At 48.6% G+C, this 18,471-nt stretch overlaps 1 protein-coding gene across 1 annotated transcript; it reads left to right on the forward strand.

Moving 5' to 3' along the window:
• Positions 1-6,053: 6,053 nt before the first annotated feature.
• IL15RA (interleukin 15 receptor subunit alpha) lies at positions 6,054-18,204 on the forward strand (the record flags this gene model as incomplete). The annotated part of the gene is made up of 11 exons (XM_084206483.1): positions 6,054-6,114; positions 6,673-6,799; positions 8,194-8,284; positions 8,380-8,514; positions 10,461-10,524; positions 10,826-11,032; positions 16,675-16,866; positions 17,473-17,526; positions 17,744-17,929; positions 18,112-18,141; positions 18,200-18,204. 11 exons carry the CDS (start codon positions 6,054-6,056, stop codon positions 18,202-18,204), a joined length of 1,152 nt encoding a protein of 383 aa, XP_084062609.1.
• Positions 18,205-18,471: the final 267 nt, after the last annotated feature.

An 18,471-nucleotide genomic window follows, 5' to 3' on the forward strand; every position in this document is an offset into this window, starting at 1 on the left:
CCCATATAATTTCCATGTAACTCGTGTGCAACACTCAAGGAACCAACATGTAATTCCCATGTAATTCCCATGTAATTTCCATGTAACTCATCTGTAACTTGCAAGGAACCCACATGCAATTCCCGTGTAATTCCCAAGTAATCCCTGTGTAACTGACACATAACTCTCATAACACACCAACCATTTGAGCCCCTTAAGCAAAAACACTGCTCAGAGTTGTTCCAGGGAAGGTTTAGGTTGGATGTTGGGAAAAGTCTTTCCTGGGAAAGTTTGTGCCCATTCCCAGAGGGGTTTAACACCCTGTGGATGGGGAATCTGGGCACATGGGCAGTGCTGGGAATGTGACTAAGTTTTCCCTAAAATGTGAGGAATTGGGATATTTACTGTTATTTGATATTTATCTAGGGTTAGATATTTATTTACTGTTGGATGATTGTCTGCTGTTAGATGTTTATTAGTGATGTTTCTACTGATAGTTGGTTACTATTGTTAGATACTTATCTGTTAGTAAATACCTATTCTTAGTAGATGTTTACAATAAATAAAGGTGGAAAGTGATGCCTCAGGGTTTGGCTTTTCTATTTTTCAGTTCTGTGCTGCTTTGGTGTGTGGGTCTGGGCTTCATATTATGGGATGGTGAGCTCTGCGCACAGAGCAGGGAGACAAAACAATTCCTGCTCCAGCTGGGCACCAAGGAGAAATGAGCCAAATCTCAGCCAGGAGCACAAACCCCGTGGGCTGCAGAGAGAAAAACAAGCAGGGTGGGACTGCAGGGGCTGAAGCTGGGATGGGACAATGAACTGCAAGGTGCAAATGGAGCAGAGCTGATCCCAGGGAGAGACCCCGGCAGCGCTCGGGGATTTTGGGGCCATTTTGGTTCATCTTGGGTGCAGCCCTGGCTGGGCTCTGGTGCTGCCCCAGGTGCATCCATGCAGGAGATCCTTTCCATGAATCCCTGCTTCATTCTGGGACTCTGACCAGCTGTGGGAAATGAATTTGTAGAGAAATTTTCAAGTTTATTAGAAGGTTTATCTAGTATTTGTTTGCATGTAAAATTTGAGATAAAAAATGTTAATTAAGAAATTTTATGAAACAGAAAAGATATTGCTGAGAGAGAAACAGAATTCGAAATAAGTTTTCAAGGATGGTTTTGTAAATAAGATTAGGTATTTTGGAGAAATAGAATTATGAAAGATGTATTGTAGTAGGATTTACAAGGGGTAATTTTAAAAGATTGGTTTTAAGGTATTAAACCAATAATAAAACCAATTAATTAAGGTATTAAACCAATACATTATAAACTTTTCTTAACCTATCAATTTTCCCACACCATAATGTGGTAAATACACATAAATATAATAATATGTAAATATAATATACAACTTTTATCTTATCATAGTATTGGTGTGGTAAAAGTTGATAGGTTAAGAAATGTTTATAATGTATTGCACTTAAGAAATAGTTCTTTTCTGATTGTAATGGTGTGAATTCTAACATTGGCATTATTTTATTTTTTATATGAGATTGAACATGGAATAAAAGTTTTTAAAATGTTTTTCAGTTGTTTTATTTTGGGGTTAGAAAAGGATATATTTTGATAAATTTATTTGGAACTATTCTTCTTCCTGCATGTGGCTGAGGTGATGAAACCAAGGTGAGGTGTGAGGTGTGAGGAAAAAGGGTTTTTTGGAGTATAGTGATGTGTTTGGGTTTTTTTGAAGAGCATTAGTGATCTTTTAAAGGGGTTTTTTGAGTTTTAAATGCTAAAGTTCTAGGAGATTTGATGTTATAGCTTTTCCATTGGGAAACTGGGAAAGAAGGCTGGCAGTGCTGCCAGGTCCCAGACAGGATTTTATGGACTGGCCCAAGGGATTTAGGAACTTCCATCTAAATCTGCCCCACTTTTCCCTGGTTTTTCCAAGTGGGGATTGCTTGCTGCATTCCAAACCCCAGGGACAGGGAAATTTAGACCAAACTGGGGTTTTGCCACTGGCAAATTTGAATTGATTTGTCTGAATTCCCTGATATCAGCCTTGTTTCCATGGAATTGTGGATTTGTGCCCTGTGTGGGTAAAGATTCCAGTGGTTTGTGCTTGGAGGGTTGTAAGGGAAGGATTTTGTTTTACTCTTCTAAACACCAACAGCAAATGGGTTTCTGAAACAAGGAGGGTGCAGGATGGGGTTATTTCCTAAAATAAAATGTGAGATATATAACATATATTATATATAAAATAGAAAATAGAAAAATAAACAATTACATATTACACATATTATATTATATTATATTATATTATATTATATTATATTATATTATATTATATTATATTATATTATATTATATTATATTATATTATATTATATTATATTATATTATATTATATTATATTATATTATATTATATTATATTATATTATATTATCAATGTTATATGTTATATATTATTTTAAATGTAGTCCCAGCCTGTATCCTGCTAAATCCAGCAGCAGTGACTTGGGAAGGCTGGAGCACAAAGCCATGAGCCCATTTAAAATTTTCTTTCCTCAGGTGGATTTTTCATGGTATTTTAGGAACTGTCAATGAAAAACTGCTGAATTCCCTCCCATTTTCCTGACTTCTCTTGCTTGTAATCCACGATCCAGGGAACTGTGAAAACTCCTGGGTGATTTACAAGTTTTTAAACTTAGTTCTGGTTCTTCCCTGTGTTGTTGAGCCAGGTTTAACAGCCCAGACAACAATTTTGGGCAGGACACCAAGAGTGGAGTGACCTTTCCGGGACATCCTGCTTGAGTGGGAACATATCCTGCTCCTGACAGAATTCTTTTTCCCTGAATAAACCCCTAGTAAATAAATGAAGATAAACTCCATGGTTTCCAGATAGAGAGGCTGGAGTGGTGAATGGGTTCATTCAGTGCCTTTCCCCCTCAAATGGAGGAAAGAAATCAACATAAACAATGTCAGGGCATTGTTTCAAACGTCTGCTTTCCCTTCCCCATTCCCTGTCTTCAGCACTTTGGGGTCTCCAGCCTGGAGAAGTGTTCCCAAACCGCTGGGAAAGAAGGCTGGCAGTGCTGCCAGGTCCCAGACAGGATTTTATGGACTGGCCCAAGGGATTTAGGAACTTCTGTTTAAATCTGCCCCCCTTTTCCCTGGTTTTTCCAAGTGGGAACTGTTTGCTGCATTCCAAACCCCAGGGGCAGGGAAATTCAGAGCAAACTGAACATCTGTGATATACAATATCTAACATATATTCTATAACATATATTATTTAAAAATATATCAATATATAATGGTTTTATGTTATACGGTATGTTATATAATATGAGATGTGAAATATATTCTATATTCTATATTCTATAATTATATATTATATAAGACATAAGATATAAGATAATATATAGTACATAATATAGAATATCTTCTAAAATATATAATTTCTTTTATATGTTATATATTATATTACATATATTGTCTATATTTTATATAATATACTAAATTATATATCATATATAATTGTTCATATTAGTTGTATTATATATTACATATTACATATAACACTTATAACATGCATGATTATAATATATAAAATGTATTCTATATTAGATACATTTAATATATAGTAAATATAGAAATATATTTAATATAGTAAATGATATTATGTTTATTATATTGTTTTATGGATTATAAATTATATTATATACTATCATATATTAAATATGTTATATATTATCTATGTACAACATTTTATATAGTACACATTGAAATATATAATATTATATAATGCTATAATATAATATAATAATTTATAGATGGTATGGCATATTATAGATTGTTTTCATGTATATAGTTACACATTAAATATGTTATATATTACATGTAATAGGTATTATATATTGCATTATATAATACAATATTACATTATACCCTTTTATTAAACCCTGGGGACCACTTTTTATCTCATTTTTGCTTCTCTGGATCTGCTCAGGACTCTCCTGGAATTCGGATTTCCTTCTTGTCTCATGGCTGAAGTTGTCCCACCCTGACCTGGCTGGGGTGAGGTTGTGGTGTCACCTCTGGTGGCCTCCAGGAGCAGCAGCATCCCCTTAATCCTCTGCTGAAGAACTTTTAATTAAAAGCTATTATTTTATTGTTTTAATTACTCTCCCCACTGAGCTTACTCTCTCCTTCCTCACATTCTACTGCACCCCCAAAAACATGGTGGGGACAGAGCCACCTAACCCCCCCAATTTTGGAGCCCCAGCCTCTTTTTAGCAGCTCCCCACCCCTTTCAGGAGCTTTCAGGAAAGGCTCTGCCGTGGGTGGGCAGCACAGCCAGGATATTTGTCCCCAGGGTTTATCCTCCCAGGATGAGGAGGGAACACAACCATCCCACAGGCTGTGGGTGCTTCCCAGCCCTCCTCCCGCCTCCAGAAGCCAAAAGCTGTTGCTGCCACGCTCCCAGCTCTGGGGTTTCATAATCTCAGCCACCTGCAGGAAGAAGAATTGTTCCAAAGGAAATCTATAAACAAATGCCACAAAGAAGTTCTTCCTGCAGTTTTTCTTCCTCTTTAACACATCGACTCCTTCAAGTGCTTGTAGAGGTCGAGGAGAACTTCCCAGCTTTAATTCCAGGGGGAATACTTGGGTTTTTTACAAGCTTTTCCAGTGATTTTAGCACAAGCTTACATTCAAGATTCCCAAGCTGTCATAATTCACAGCTGTTGATAGCAGAGCCAAGTGGAATTTGATAATTATTGACTTTTAAGATAAACTTTAAAAAGGAAAGGCTTTTCCCACCTGATTGGAAGTAAATATAGAAGGGGAAAAGGAAACAAACCCCACATGATGAATGTTTATTCCTAGAAAGTGAGGGTGGAAAGGTCCACACAAATCTTCTCTCTTCCTTCTCACCCTCAGAGAACAGAAAAATGTGTGAATTCATTTTGTTTCAGGAGAAACCCTCTGGGAATGTTATTTGCAGGGAAAAGGGGATGTGTCCAAGCCTCCAGCTGGAATTTTCACAACCTCATGTTTTGTCAGTGCTCTTCTCTCCTAGAGCAGCATCAAATAATTGAATTGGATTAAATAAAACTTGGGACCAAAACCTGCTCATTCTCTTTGGGAAAAGGCTGATTCTCAAAAGCAGCCTCACATCTGAGAACTGAAAGTCCCCAAATCAGAAGCTGAGACCTAAAGCAACCCCGTGGGCAAAATCCCCCGGCTGGTTTCACGGGTGCTTTCCCCTCCCACGGAAAAGGAGCTGAAGTTCCAAAAACTCCCACCGGGGATCCCCTGAGCCCAGCACAGCCCAGCCCGCTGCTCCTGCGGCTCCCGCTGCATCCCCGGAGCGCCACACTCCTGACACTGAGGCAGGGCAGAGATTTCCCTCGGGAAGCTCTGGAAAGGCTGGACTCTCTCTAGCCTGGGGTCAGAAATGCAGCAAAGACAGCTCGTTTTTACCAGTTCTGCCAAATGCCAGCCAAACCAGGAAATGTTTGTTTGTAAAACTGCAGCAAGTGTTACAGGTGTTGTATTTTAGCTTTTATGAGAGAATGACTTGGAATGCTTAGCAATGGATCTCCTTCCCTTCTTCTCCTTCTCCTCTGCCTTCTCTTCTCCTTCCCTTCTCCTTCTCCTTCACCTTCTCTTCTCCTTCTCCTTCTCTTCTCCTTCCCTTCTCCTTCGCTTTCTCTTCTCCTTCTCTTTCGCCTCCTTCTCTTCTCCTTCTTCGCTTTCTCTTCTCCTTCTCTTCTCCTTCTCTTCTCCTTCTCCTTCGCTTTCTCTTCTCCTTCTCCTCCTCCTTCTCTTCTCCTTCTCCTTCTCTTCTCCTTCTCTTCTCCTTCTCCTCCTCTTTCTTCTTCTTTTTCTCCTTCTTCTTCTTCCTTTTCTCCTTCTCTTCCTTATCCTTCTCCTTCTTCTCCTTCTCCTCCTTCTCTCATTAAAAATAAATCCATAATTCCCATAACACAAAATGTTACCACTGGAATCTTTTTCTTTCTCCATCCCTCTTCATTTCCAGGGCAATATTTTGACTTTTCCAGGTGTCTCCGATCAAAATGGGCAGCGCTGCCTTGGGACAGAATCTGGGCCCAGCAACTGCTTCTTGCTGGATGAATAGTAGGTAATTAAAATGAAAGTAATTAACCTGATGGGAAACCATCCCAGGCTATCAAATACAGACCATTTCTTGGGATCATTTTCCCTGAGCACATGGAAGTATCAGGATGAATCACAGTCCCAAATGTTCCTGGAAGGATGAACTCACATCCTGAGCGTGTTTTATGTACTCAGTGCAGGAACCTGTGAAAGCTGATAAGAAATTAGTAAATCCTGCTTAAATCCTCCTAGGAAAACAAAAGCTGATTAATCACTGGACTTCGGACCATTCTGCTCCTTGAGGCAGAGTTTTGGTTTCTGTTTCTGGAATAACAATGCCAAGGAATCTTTTTGTCCTGGAAGGAGATGGATCCTCATCCCTGGTGCTTCAAAACAAGGAGTTTGTCTCCCTTTGGACACCGGACTAATCTCTAGTCCTGACTTAAAATCCAGCTTTTTTTACCCAGGAATCTCCAGTTCAAGAGTCACATCCAAGAACACAACCCTTCCATGAGCTGCATCCAAGGAGAAACCTGGTACTCCTCAAGCACTTCCACCTGTGCTGCTGCATCCCCCCAGCTTCCCCTTCCTTGGAGCTGCTGGGGGACCTCAGGAACTCCCACCTGGATGGTGAAGTGTCCCTCCACCAAACCTGCCAGACAGGGAAGCATCCCTTGACCACACCAGGAACTTGTGCACAGAAAAGGTGGGAGAATTGTCCATGTCAGGAGCCCCAGCTGCCTGAGCAAGGTGAGGAACAAGGGATCATCCCTTATTCCCTGAAGGCCTTGGAATATCACAGCCTGGAACCATCCCAAGTGGAAATGTTCCATTGTTAGTAAAGGTTTGAAAAAAAAAAATCCTTTAGCAATTCCCAGCATGGGCTGTGCTCAGGGTGGAAACTTCCTGATGACTTGTGGGAAATCATGGAATCATAGAATGGCTTGGAAAGGATCCTAAGGATCATCCAGTGCCCCCCCTGCCATGGCAGGGACACCTCCCACTGTCCCAGCTGCTCCAGCCCCAGTGTCCAGGAGAGCTGCAGAGGGACTGGGGACAAGGCCTGCAGGGACAGCACCCAGGGAATGGCTCCCACTGCCAGAGGGCAGGCATGGATGGGATCTTGGCAATGAGGAATTCCTGCCTGGGCTGGGATTGCCAGAGCAGCTGGGGCTGCCCCTGCATCCCTGCAGTGTCCCAGGCCAGGCTGGACACTGGGGCTGGAGCAGCCTGGGACAGGGGGAGGTGGCCCTGCCATGGCAGAGGGATGGAAAATGATGATTTAAAGATTCCAACCCAAACCCTTCCATAATTCTATGAAATTTAAATTAAAACCAGTATTGGTTTTGCCAATACCACTGACGGTGGTGGTGACGAGACTGTGGTGACAAGCCAGACCAAAAATTGCTTCTCAGATGTTCAAAGCACTTGAAAACAGACAACCCCAAAAGCACAAGCTTGGGTGTGGGGTGGTGCATCCCTTTGGAGACCCAGATGCTGTGTCCAGCCCTTGGTGCTCTCCCTGCCCCAAGGGAGGGATGCTTTGGGATCACATCCTTGTCCTGGTGCTGGATGGGAAGGATCCTTTGATGCTGCACAAAGGGCTCCCTGAGACAGGGACCTGGCAAGGCTTGGTGGGATGATCCTACAAATCAGCCTGTCAGGGAAAATTCCCTGTCTAACCACTCCAGAGCTGCTCTGGAACTCACAATTCCTGAGCTGGGAATTCTTTCCCAGCTCCTCCCCACACTCCCAGGGTCAGACCACTCTCTCCACGTTTGTCATGGCAGAGCCTCAGATGTCTCAATCCTTAAATAATTTAATCTCAGTGCAATAATTAAATAATAAAACAACAGCTCAAACTGGTGCCTCTCAGGAGGCAAAGGACACCCTGGCTTTGCACACCCTCACAGTCCAAGCATGGAAAATTCTGGATTCCTCAGCTCCTGCTGTGGCTCCGAGTGTCAGGTCACTTGGCTGGACCACAGGTCCCTGTCCCTTTGCTGGTCAGTGCCAGCTCATGTCCTCTTGTCCCCAGCTCATGTCCTCTTGTCCCCAGCTCTGTCCTCTTGTCCCCAGCTCACGTCCTCTTGTCCCCAGCTCTGTCCTCTTGTCCCCAGCTCACGTCCTCTTGTCCCCAGCTCTGTCCTCTTGTCCCCAGCTCACGTCCTCTTGTCCCCAGCTCATGTCCGTTTGTCCCCAGCTCATGTCCATTTGTCCCCAGCTCACGTCCTCTTGTCCCCAGCTCTGTCCTCTTGTCCCCAGCTCACGTCCTCTTGTCCCCAGCTCATGTCCGTTTGTCCCCAGCTCATGTCCATTTGTCCCCAGCTCATGTCCTCTTGTCCCCAGCTCATGTTCTCTTGTCCCCAGCTCATGTCCTCTCGTCCCCAGCTCATGTCCTTCTGTCCCCAGCTCATGTCCGTTTGTCGCCACCCAGAGCTTGACCTGTCACGAGCACAGAGTGCATTCCTGAACAGCCAATCCTTCCCTAGCCCTGATTTTTCATGGAAAGGTTCGAGGATTTTCATGGAAAGGTATTGCAAAAAGTGCCCTTCCCAGGGATCACAATCCTCCAGTGCAAACTCTCACCCAGTTGTGCTTATCTTCTGGAAGATTAGCAGCCACAGAACTTGTTTGCATCGGCAGCACCAAAACCCTCACCTGGAAATTTCAGATGCAATTGGATTTTTCACATCCTTTGGAGGAATTCTTGAGCAGAAAGGCAAAGTCTTCCCCTGCAGACTGAATTTTCTTTTCCACAACACGAGATGACCGTGCTCAGCTCTTGTACAAAGCGCTGTGAACCCTGCCCTGCTGACTGTTTTCCATAGCTCTCATCCTGTGGGATCCCAGCCCGTCCAGAGTACAGCCACAGGCGTCACCAGCCAGCCCTGGGGACCTGGGATAGCCCTCAGCTGGAGTGCAGCAACGTGGATCCTTTGCTCCTTCTTCCCTCAACATCCTAATGTTAAGTATGATAAGTTATTTTGGTTGCTTTTTTTTTTTTTTTGTTAGGGTCAGGATTAAATGTGTGAATGTGAGCTGGTATTTCTTGTTTGGATTTAGATGTTTAGTAGCTCTTATTTATATTACAGTCTCACAAATTGTGAGTTTTACAGTATTTCACTCAAATTAACTAAAAATAGAGTTGTATCTCTTTCTTTAGAAAGCTTTTCTAAGGATAAGCTGTTTAATTAAGAAATGATACTTCAATTATTTTTACTTTTAACTTAATGACTAACTACCTGTGGCCTGCAATGTGGACTTTTTTATCCAATTACACAGCACCACCCAAACCCCTGGAGAAGAAGGTGAAGAAGAAGGACTAGTCACCACCCTAAAATCTCTATCTTGTTTTTTATATACATATATATAAATATATATATTACTATATTCTTAAACTTTAAACTCTAGGTTTCCCAGCCTGCGGTATCACACACTTCTGTTCAAACTGCACACCCACAACCCCAGCTCCATCATTCCATTCTGGAAGCTTCTCCAGGGCCTCAGGTCAGTGCAGTGTTCTCTTGGGGTCACAGCCTGGCAGCACAGACAGTCCCAGATTCCCAGCAGCCAGGGCTCCAACAGAACTCCTGCAGTGTTTTCATCTGGAATGTTCCAAAGCAGCACCCTCAGGCATCTCCTGCCGGTTCTCCAGGCTCACAATGCTCTCTCTAAAACACACGTGGCAGGGTGCAGAGCCTTGCCACGGGTACAGCCTCTCTTCTGCTTCAGGGAGGGTTCATTGAGGTTTATTCTCTTTCCTTAGTGGCAGAGGGAGAATTTATTCCCCTGTCATGAAGATTTGGCCATGAAATATTTTCCAAGTTACCCTTTGCTTTCCCTTTTCTAGACATGTGGGGCTATTTGCTGATGGTCGCTGATAAAATAAAAATCCAAAAACCAAGTGAGAATAAAGAGGCCACGAGCAAGGAGCTGAGCTGAGGAGGATTTGTTGTGAGCAGGAGCTGTGGGATCTGAGTCCTGGGAATGCTGTGGGCTGGAGCCTGGCTGCAGGAGCTCTGCAGAACTTCAGGGCTGGATCACAGCTCGTTTTCCAGTTCTGAGATTTGTGTGGGGACCAGCATGTTTTATCTCCAGGACTGGGATTCATGGAATCTCCCCAGATCCACGGCCAGGCACAGGAGGAGGAGCTGCGTCCTCCCAGGACACCGCGATTCCCTTGGACACCACATTCCCCCGGGCAGGGAGTGCTGCCTCATCTCCTGCCGGGATTGCATCCCTCCCCAAGGTGTTGCCTCCCAAGAGAACCACGGCGCTCCTGGGTACTGCAGTGACCCGCACATTGCATTCCCCCAGGCACTGCTTTCTCCAGGGCTAGCCCATCCCCTCTCCCCCCCCCCCAGGTACTGCACCCCCGGCTCACGAACACAAATAATTCATTATTTTCCTCCCTGGTACTGCACCCAGGTACGGCACCCCCGGGTCACAAACACAAATAATTCATTATTTTCCTCCCTGGAAACTGCACCCTGGTACTGCACCCAGGTACGGCACCCCCGGGTCACGAACACAAATAATTCATCATTTTCTTCCCAGGGCATCTCACACCCGCTGGCTGCTGCATCCCTGTATTTCGTCCCTTTGTGGGTACTGCGTCCCCGGGCACCGAATTCCCCTCGGGTACCGAATTCCCCCCGGCACTGCCACCCCCACTCGCCCCTCCCGGACGCCGCATCCCCTCCCTGCCCCTGGCTGCCCAACCCCTCAGGGCGGCGCGTCCCCCCCGGTGGCCCGACTCGAAAGCGAAAGCGAAACCGCTCGGGCCACACCGGGACGGCGACAGCGGCAGGGAAGAGCCACGGAGCTCCCGCTGGAGCCCGGAGCTGCCCCCGGGCCGGTGCCATGGCACCGCCGCTGCTGCCGCTGCTCTGCGGGACCGCCGCTCTCCTGCTGCTCCGCGCCGCCGCCGACACCGGTAAGCGGGACTGCCCCGCGCTCCCCGGCTCGCCGCCGGCTTCTCCGAGCCCTGTCCGGGACGTCCACACTCTCCCCGGGATCTCTACGCCTTCCCCGGGGTGCCCACACCCTTTCCGGGCTCCCTGCGCCTTCCCCGGGTGCCCACTCGGTCCCGAGGGTGCTCGCTCCGCTCCCCGGGATGCCCGCGGTACTCCCCGGGATCCCCGCTCCGCTCCCTGGCGAGCCAGCTCCGCTCCCAGGTGAGCCTGCCCGACTTCCGGAGGGGATCGCGCCACTCCCGGGGGTTTCCAAGCTCCCACGGAGGTGCCCACACTCTCCCTGGGTGTCCGTGCCATCCCGAAGGTGCTCGCTCCCGTCCCCAAGGTGCTCGCTCCGCTTTCCCGGGATGCCCGCGCTAATCCCCAAGTTGCCCGTGCCGCTCCCTGGGATGACAGTGCCAGTCACCGGCAGGCCTGCGCCGCTCCCTGGGATGCCCGCTCTGCTCCCCGGGAGGCCGGTGCCAATCCCCGGGATACCCACTACCCTTCCCAGGCTGCCCACGCTATTCCCTGGGGTACCCACACTCCCATTTGGGGTGGCCACGCTGCTCCTGCGGGTGCCCACACTGTCCCTGGGGTGGCCATGCCATCCCTAAGATGCATTCTCTGCTTCCTGGGATGCTTGCTCTGCTCCCTGGGGTGCCCATGCTACTCCCTGGGGTACAAGCCCTCACTTGAGGTGCTCAGGGTGTCCATGCTGTCCCTGGGGTGTCCATGCTGCTCCTTGGGGTGTCCATGCTGCTCCTTGGGGTCTCCATGCCATCCCTGGGGTGCCCATGCTGCTCCTCGGGGTGTCCATGCTGCTCCTTGTGGTGTCCATGCTGCTCCCTGGGGTGCCCATGCTGCTCCTTGTGGTGTCCATGCTGCTCCCTAGGGTGCCCATGCTGCTCCCTGGGGTGCCCATGCTGCTCCCTGGGGTCTCCATGCTGCTCCTCGGGATGTCCATGCTGCTCCTCGGGGTGCCCATGCTGCTCCCTGCATTCCCAACCCTCTCCCTGGGTGCCTCCTGGCCCCCCAGACCGCAGCCCTGTGCTCCCTGGGTGCTCACCTGGCATTCCCACACCACCTCCACGGCGTCCAGGGAGGCTGGGGGCGCTTTCCAGGCTCTGTGCCATGGACCCACGGGAGCTGCATTTCAGCCTGGCTGTGCTCTCTGGGTTTTCCACCGCACTGGGAGTTGTCCGTGGCTGCTGAGCCTGGAATGTCACATCATTGTCGTGCCTCTCCAAAAGTCCAAAATCCTGGAATCACTGGATCATGACGGCTGAAAGACACCTTCAAGGTCACTGAGTGTAACAATTAACCCAGCCGTGCCAAGGCCCCACCGCTGACCCTGTCCCCAAGGCCCCATCCACGGGGCTTTAAACCCCTCAGGGATGGGGACTGCCCCCCTGCCCTGGGCAGCCCATTCCAATGCTGCCCAGCCCTTTCCAGGAAGGAATTTCCCCAAAATCCACCCTGAGCTCCCCTGGCCCAGCCTGAGGCCGTTCCCTCTCCTCCTGTCCCTGTTCCCTGGAGCACAGCCTGACCCCCCCGGCTGTCCCCTCCTGGCAGGGACTTGTGCAGAGCCACAAGGGCCCCCTGAGCCTCCTTTGCTCCAGGCTCAGCCCCTTCCCAGCTCCCTCAGCTTTTCCTGGTTCTCCACACCCTTCTCCAGCTCTGTTCTTGGAGCTTTGGGAAAAATCTCATCACAGCTTGGGCCTTGGAACTACGCCTTGGTTCATCCTCCCAGGAGCTGCTGGAAGCAGCAAGACCATTAGGAAATATTTAATTTGCTGATGATGTGGCAGCTGTGAAGGATTCTGTGAAATAAGGCTGGAAGGGAATGCAGAGCTTTGGGACAGCTTCAGTGCTCACTGTCTCCAAGCTCCTGCGGGCTCCTGAAACCTTGCAAAATGAATTTATCCCTATTTATAACCGAATGATAGAAATGGCCAGGAGTGGAAAAGTCTTGGGTGACAAAAATAAGCCAGAAGAGTGCCACGCACTGGGAAAACATGAGCCCTGAGCCTCAGGAACAACCTAAAAATAGCCCTCCTCCCTCCCAAAGTCATTCCTCACTGACCACGGATCCCAGACATCCTGACAACATTCCAGGCAGCAGTGCTGCCACCAGGATTGTTCTTCGGGGCAAAAAACCGTGGGTTTAGGGGGTGTTAAAGAAAATAAATAATATTTATTTCTTCTAGTTCACGTGATGGACAATTTGGGATGTGCTGTTGCATCCCACGCTGCTCCCACTGGGCATCCTGTCCTCTCCTGCTCAATTGGAAATATTTTTGAGTTAAAACGTGAAAGTTTTGTTTATTTCTGTGATTTTGGCATTTCTCATAGATTTTTCTTGCACCCAGATTTGTGAAATTCCTCTTTCCTCCACTTTTGTTTTTTTTTCCACTCAAAATTTTGAGCAGGAAAACCCCACCTCTCTGGGCCTTTTCCTGATAATTTTTTAAGGAGAACAGCCAAGTTTTTCCTGGTGTGGATTCTCCAGTGTCCACCCATGGTTGTGCATCCTTGGGAAGCTGTATTTGGATATGGGATGACATCACATGGCAGCATCTTCATGCCTGGGATCATCCTGGCTGTATTCCCTGTTCTGCTTCCCCACGTGCTGGAATGAGCTCATCCTCCACAACCGGCATCGTTCGAGGGCACTGGTGGGGAAAGACAAGAAAAAGCAAAGAAAAAAACCCATGGAAATGCAAAATCCATGGATAGCAGGCACGTTTCAACCTGGATATTTAATCCCAGCAGGATGCAGGGAATCCAGATGGAAATAAAGCAGCTGGAGGTGTTTTCCTGGGCTGGTGGGCTCCTGGCACTGCAGCGCCTTTGGGAGGTTGGCCAAGCATGGGATGAGTCTTTGAGCACCTGGGATGACCCATCCACAGGAAATTACAACTCATTCCTGAGTGATTAAAGCCTAAATCCTGCAGCTCCAGCTGCTTCCTCCTCTTTCCCCCCTTGGAATGTGTTTTGTCTCATCAAGCAAGCTGAAATCCACGGATGGTGTGAAACAGCGGATGGTGATCCCGGAGAGTGGCGCTGCTGGGATCTCGCTGGAACAACCTGGGCAATTTTTAGAAGAGGTGATTCCAACCAACTGTAAAAAAAAAACCCCTCTTTGGAGGGATTGGGACGAGGAGAGCAGGTTTCAAAGCTGGAAGGCAAAAACAGCTCGCAGATCCCGGATTTTCCTGGACATGTTTGGTGTTTCTGGCTGCATTTCCTGCTGTGCTTCCTTCAAAGGCACAGCTGCAATTGGCACCGGGAGGGTTTTTCAGTGACCAAAGGCACAGTGCCAGGTCTGGTGAGCTGTGACACTGTTGTGAAACATCCCCAGGCAGGCACTTCCTCAAATCCTGGTTCCAAGAGCTGCCGATTCCAGGAATTTCACCCACATCTTGAGGAGACCAAGAGCTGCTGTGCTCAGCACATGTATGTCCCCACGGCACTCGTGTCCTCTGGCCACACCAGCCAGGACCACACCAGATCCACCTGGGCACTCAAACGGAGCAGATTCCTCCTGGGATGTTCTGGGGATGCACCACAAATTGGGGCAGGAGTTCTTCAGGATGGAGATTTTTACCTCTGGATGTTTTGTGTGCTGCAGGTGCACATTGTGTTCCTGTCCCTACTGCTGCTGTGCCACTGTCCCCTTCCCATCCTGCTCCCATCCCCACTGTTTCCAGTTCCCCATCCTGTTCCCATCCCCACTGTTTCCAGTTCCCCATTCCGTTCCCATCCCCACTGTTTCCAGTTCCACACCCTGTTCCCATGTCCACTGTTTCCAGTTCCCCATTCTGTTCCCATCCCCACTGTTTCCAGTTCCCCATCCTGTTCCCATCCCCACTGTTTCCAGTTCCCCATCCTGTTCCCATCCCCACTGTTTCCAGTTCCCCATCCTGTTCCCATCCCCACTGTTTCCAGTTCCCCACCCTGTTCCCATCCCCACTGTTTCCAGTTCCCCACCCTGTTCCCATCCCCTCTGTTTCTATCATGTTCCCATGCCCACTGTGCTTCCAACCCCATGTTCTCATTCCTACCATTTCTATCCTCATTGTGCTCCTATTCCCATCCTGCTCCCATCCCCACTGATCCATTCCCATCCTGCTCCCATCCCCACTGCCATCACACTCCTGTCCTTGTCACCAGCACGTTCCCATCCCTGTGTGCTCCTGTCCTCCCTGCCATGGCATTCCCATTCCCACTGTTCTTCATTCTCTATTCCATAATGATCCCGGCCCAGCTGTGTGTTCCTCCTGGCTGGACACTGCTCCATCCCAGCTGGACATCATTCCATCCATGGCAGGCACCAATTCATCCATCCAGCCTGTCCATGCCTCATTCCATCCCATCCCTCCTTCCCATCCCAGATGTCCATCATTCCATCCTGTCCCTATTTCCCAGATGTCCATCATTCCATCCTGTCCCTGTTTCCCATCCCAGATATCCACTGCTCCATCCTATCCATACTTCCCATTGCTCCATACTTCACATCCCAGCCCTGCACATCCATTGCTGCCCCCAGGTTATCCATCCCATCCCAGATATCCACCACTCCCTCCTGCTCATCCCTCCCATCCCAGATATCCACCACTCCCTCCTGCTCATCCCTCCCATCCCAGATATCCACCATCCCTCCCATCCCACTCTGGCCCTCCGTGGCTCCATCCCAGCTGCATTTTGTGTTATTCCCATTGTACCTCTCTCCATCTCTCCGTGCTGGCCCCCACTGGGATAGGGGAGCTTCCAGCAGCCAGGATCATGGATGAGCTGTTCCCACACCACCGCTGGCATCCAGATGCTGGCACAGTTTTGGAGCAGCCAGGGAATTCTGCCCCTTGCACCAGAAGAGTTGGGAAATTTCATCCCTCTGGTACGGAACCGAGCTCATCCTGAGGCTGAAAGGGAAGCAGGAGCTCGTTTGGGGAAAAGCAAAGCCACAGCTCAAAATCCACTGTTGTCCCTCTGTCTGGGATATTTGTATTTCAGCTGCCACTTTCCAGAGGGGAAAGTCTCCTGGGAAGTGGCCAGAAGACTCACCAGCAGCTGGAATTTTTCATTTCCAGCTGTGAAATGAGTGGAGAAGGATGGGGGCAGTGACCACAGCTGGAATTCAGCAGCTGGAGTCAGCTGGGGCTTCTGGCCTGGGACAGTCACTGCAAGGGGATGGGATTCCATAAAAATTCCTTGCTGGCTGGAGGAGCTGCTATGAGTGACCACAAACATGCCCCAAGTGGAGTTTTCCCTTTCTCCAGCCTCTGGAGCAGCTGCTACAAGTGATCCCAAAAATGCTGGGAATATTTTCCCTTTCTCCATTCCCCGTGTCAGGCACAGGGTCCCTTTATTTTTGCAGGATGGATAAAACCCTATATCCACCTCTAGGCAGGATTTTATAGCATCATGGAAAGGTTTGGGTTGGAAGGGAATTTAGGGATCACCTCATTCCAAGTTCTACCATGGGCAGGGAACCTTCCTCTATCCCAGGCTGCTCCAAGCCCCGTCCAACCCAGCCTTGGGATGAGGAGTGGGGAATTCCCAGCACAGCCAGAGGTTTCTGATCCCCCTGTTGTGATTCCATGGTTTTTTCCCACCCCAGTGCACTGCAGCCACCCCAAGGCCGTGGCCAACGCTCACATCGACGCCGGCAACCGCTCGGAGCTGAATTCCCGCCTGCGCTACTCCTGCAACCGCGGCTACAAACGGAAAGCCGGGACCTCCAGCCTCATCCAGTGCATCCTGTGGAACGGCTCCGAGCCCCGCTGGACCGACCCCACCCTCCAGTGCATCCGTGAGTCCTCGGGGGAAGCTGGGACACCTCCGCACAGGAGGACGGGGAGAAAGGCGAGCGCCAGCCAAGCTCTGCTTCTTCCGAAAGAATCAGAAATGGGGGAATTATGGAGAGGGATTGAATCCGTGGGATTCCCAACGGAAACATGGCTTGGGAAAACAAAAGTTTAGGGCCTCACATCCTTCAGTGCTCCCAGAGCTGGGGGAGGAAGTTAAAACCTGGGAGAGGAATTTATTGTTGAGGATGGAACGCCAGGAACATGGAATTTATAAACCAGAAAGAGACCCTGCATAAACCAGAGGTGCCCAATCTGGGAAAACATAATTAAAAATATGGATTAATTAGTATAATTAAACAGGGACAAATTATTAACCAGTTGAAGATAGAATGGTAATTAATAACTTGAAGTCAGTGAGCATTAATTCCTTGTTTTGCTAAAATATAAAAATTGTTAAAATTTGACAACGAATATCCATTTTTTGGAATTTGTGGAGTTTCCCCCAGACCTCAATGTTGGATAAAATAATTTTGACTCTCTAAATTACCAAACCACTTGGAGAGTTCCTTTCCCAGCTGATGGTGTCTCCCTGTTGTGTTTTCCCAAAGGAGATCCAGCTCTTTCCAGGGAAACCCCCGGCCCGGCGAGCACGACCCAGAGGGGTGAGGAACGGGATTGGGATTGGGTTTGGAGCTGCCATGGCCATGGCAAAGCCACGGCTCCCAGGGTGTGGAAACCACAACATTCCTGTGCTGGGATCAGATCCACCCCATGGGGGTGAAATCCCAGCATTCTGCAGCTGCTGGATGACGGCACAGAAATAACGGCGCCGCTTTTTGATTGGGGGAATTTAAACATTTCCCACCGTTTTCCCAGCAGGAACCACCAGTGCCAGCCCAAATTCCAGCCCCTCTCCAGCTTCCAGTCAGTCACCTGTGCCACCAGCACCTGATGGGCCATCACCAGAAGCATCCAGGCCACCAGAAATGATTTCAACACCGGACACATCCACGCTGGGAGAGGGGCCAACCCAGCTGCCCATCCAGCCCACGGATTATGCCGCAGGTTGGGCTGATTCCCGAGGGAATCCAACCTCCCCTGGGGCCTGTTTCATCCACAAAAGAGCTCTTGCTTTTCCAGTGGAACTTTTCCTTCTCTTTAACCTCCTTTTTAGTGAGGCTCCTCCCAGCATCCACCCCTTTCCTACCTTTGCAGCTCAAAATTTCCTTTTCTCTCCTCTTTTCCAGTTTCCGTCCGGTCCGTGGCCTCTTCTGTTGGTAAGCTGGGGGAAAAAAAACTTCTTTGGGAAAGAGGGGTTATTTCAATTTTTTTAAGCTTAAAATCCCTTTTGGGGGCTGTGGGAACTTTATTCCATGGCCAATGGGAATGCCACTGAGGGGGGGAAGAATTCAACACCCAAATTTCCTCCTGGCAAGAAGAATTCCCAATTCCCTCCTTCTGGGGGTGGAGAGGGATCTTGTGATGGTGCCTGGAGTGGTTCTGGCTCCTTATGGAGCTATTTTGGTGGAATTCATCAGCCATGGGTTGGGAGATGCTCCTCACCCCGAGTGTCCCTCCCACAGGACTCCTGGTGCTGCTGGCCATCG

This window comes from Fringilla coelebs, assembly GCF_963513975.1.
Source record: "Fringilla coelebs genome assembly, chromosome: 5".
Classification (NCBI taxonomy): domain Eukaryota; kingdom Metazoa; phylum Chordata; class Aves; order Passeriformes; family Fringillidae; genus Fringilla; species Fringilla coelebs.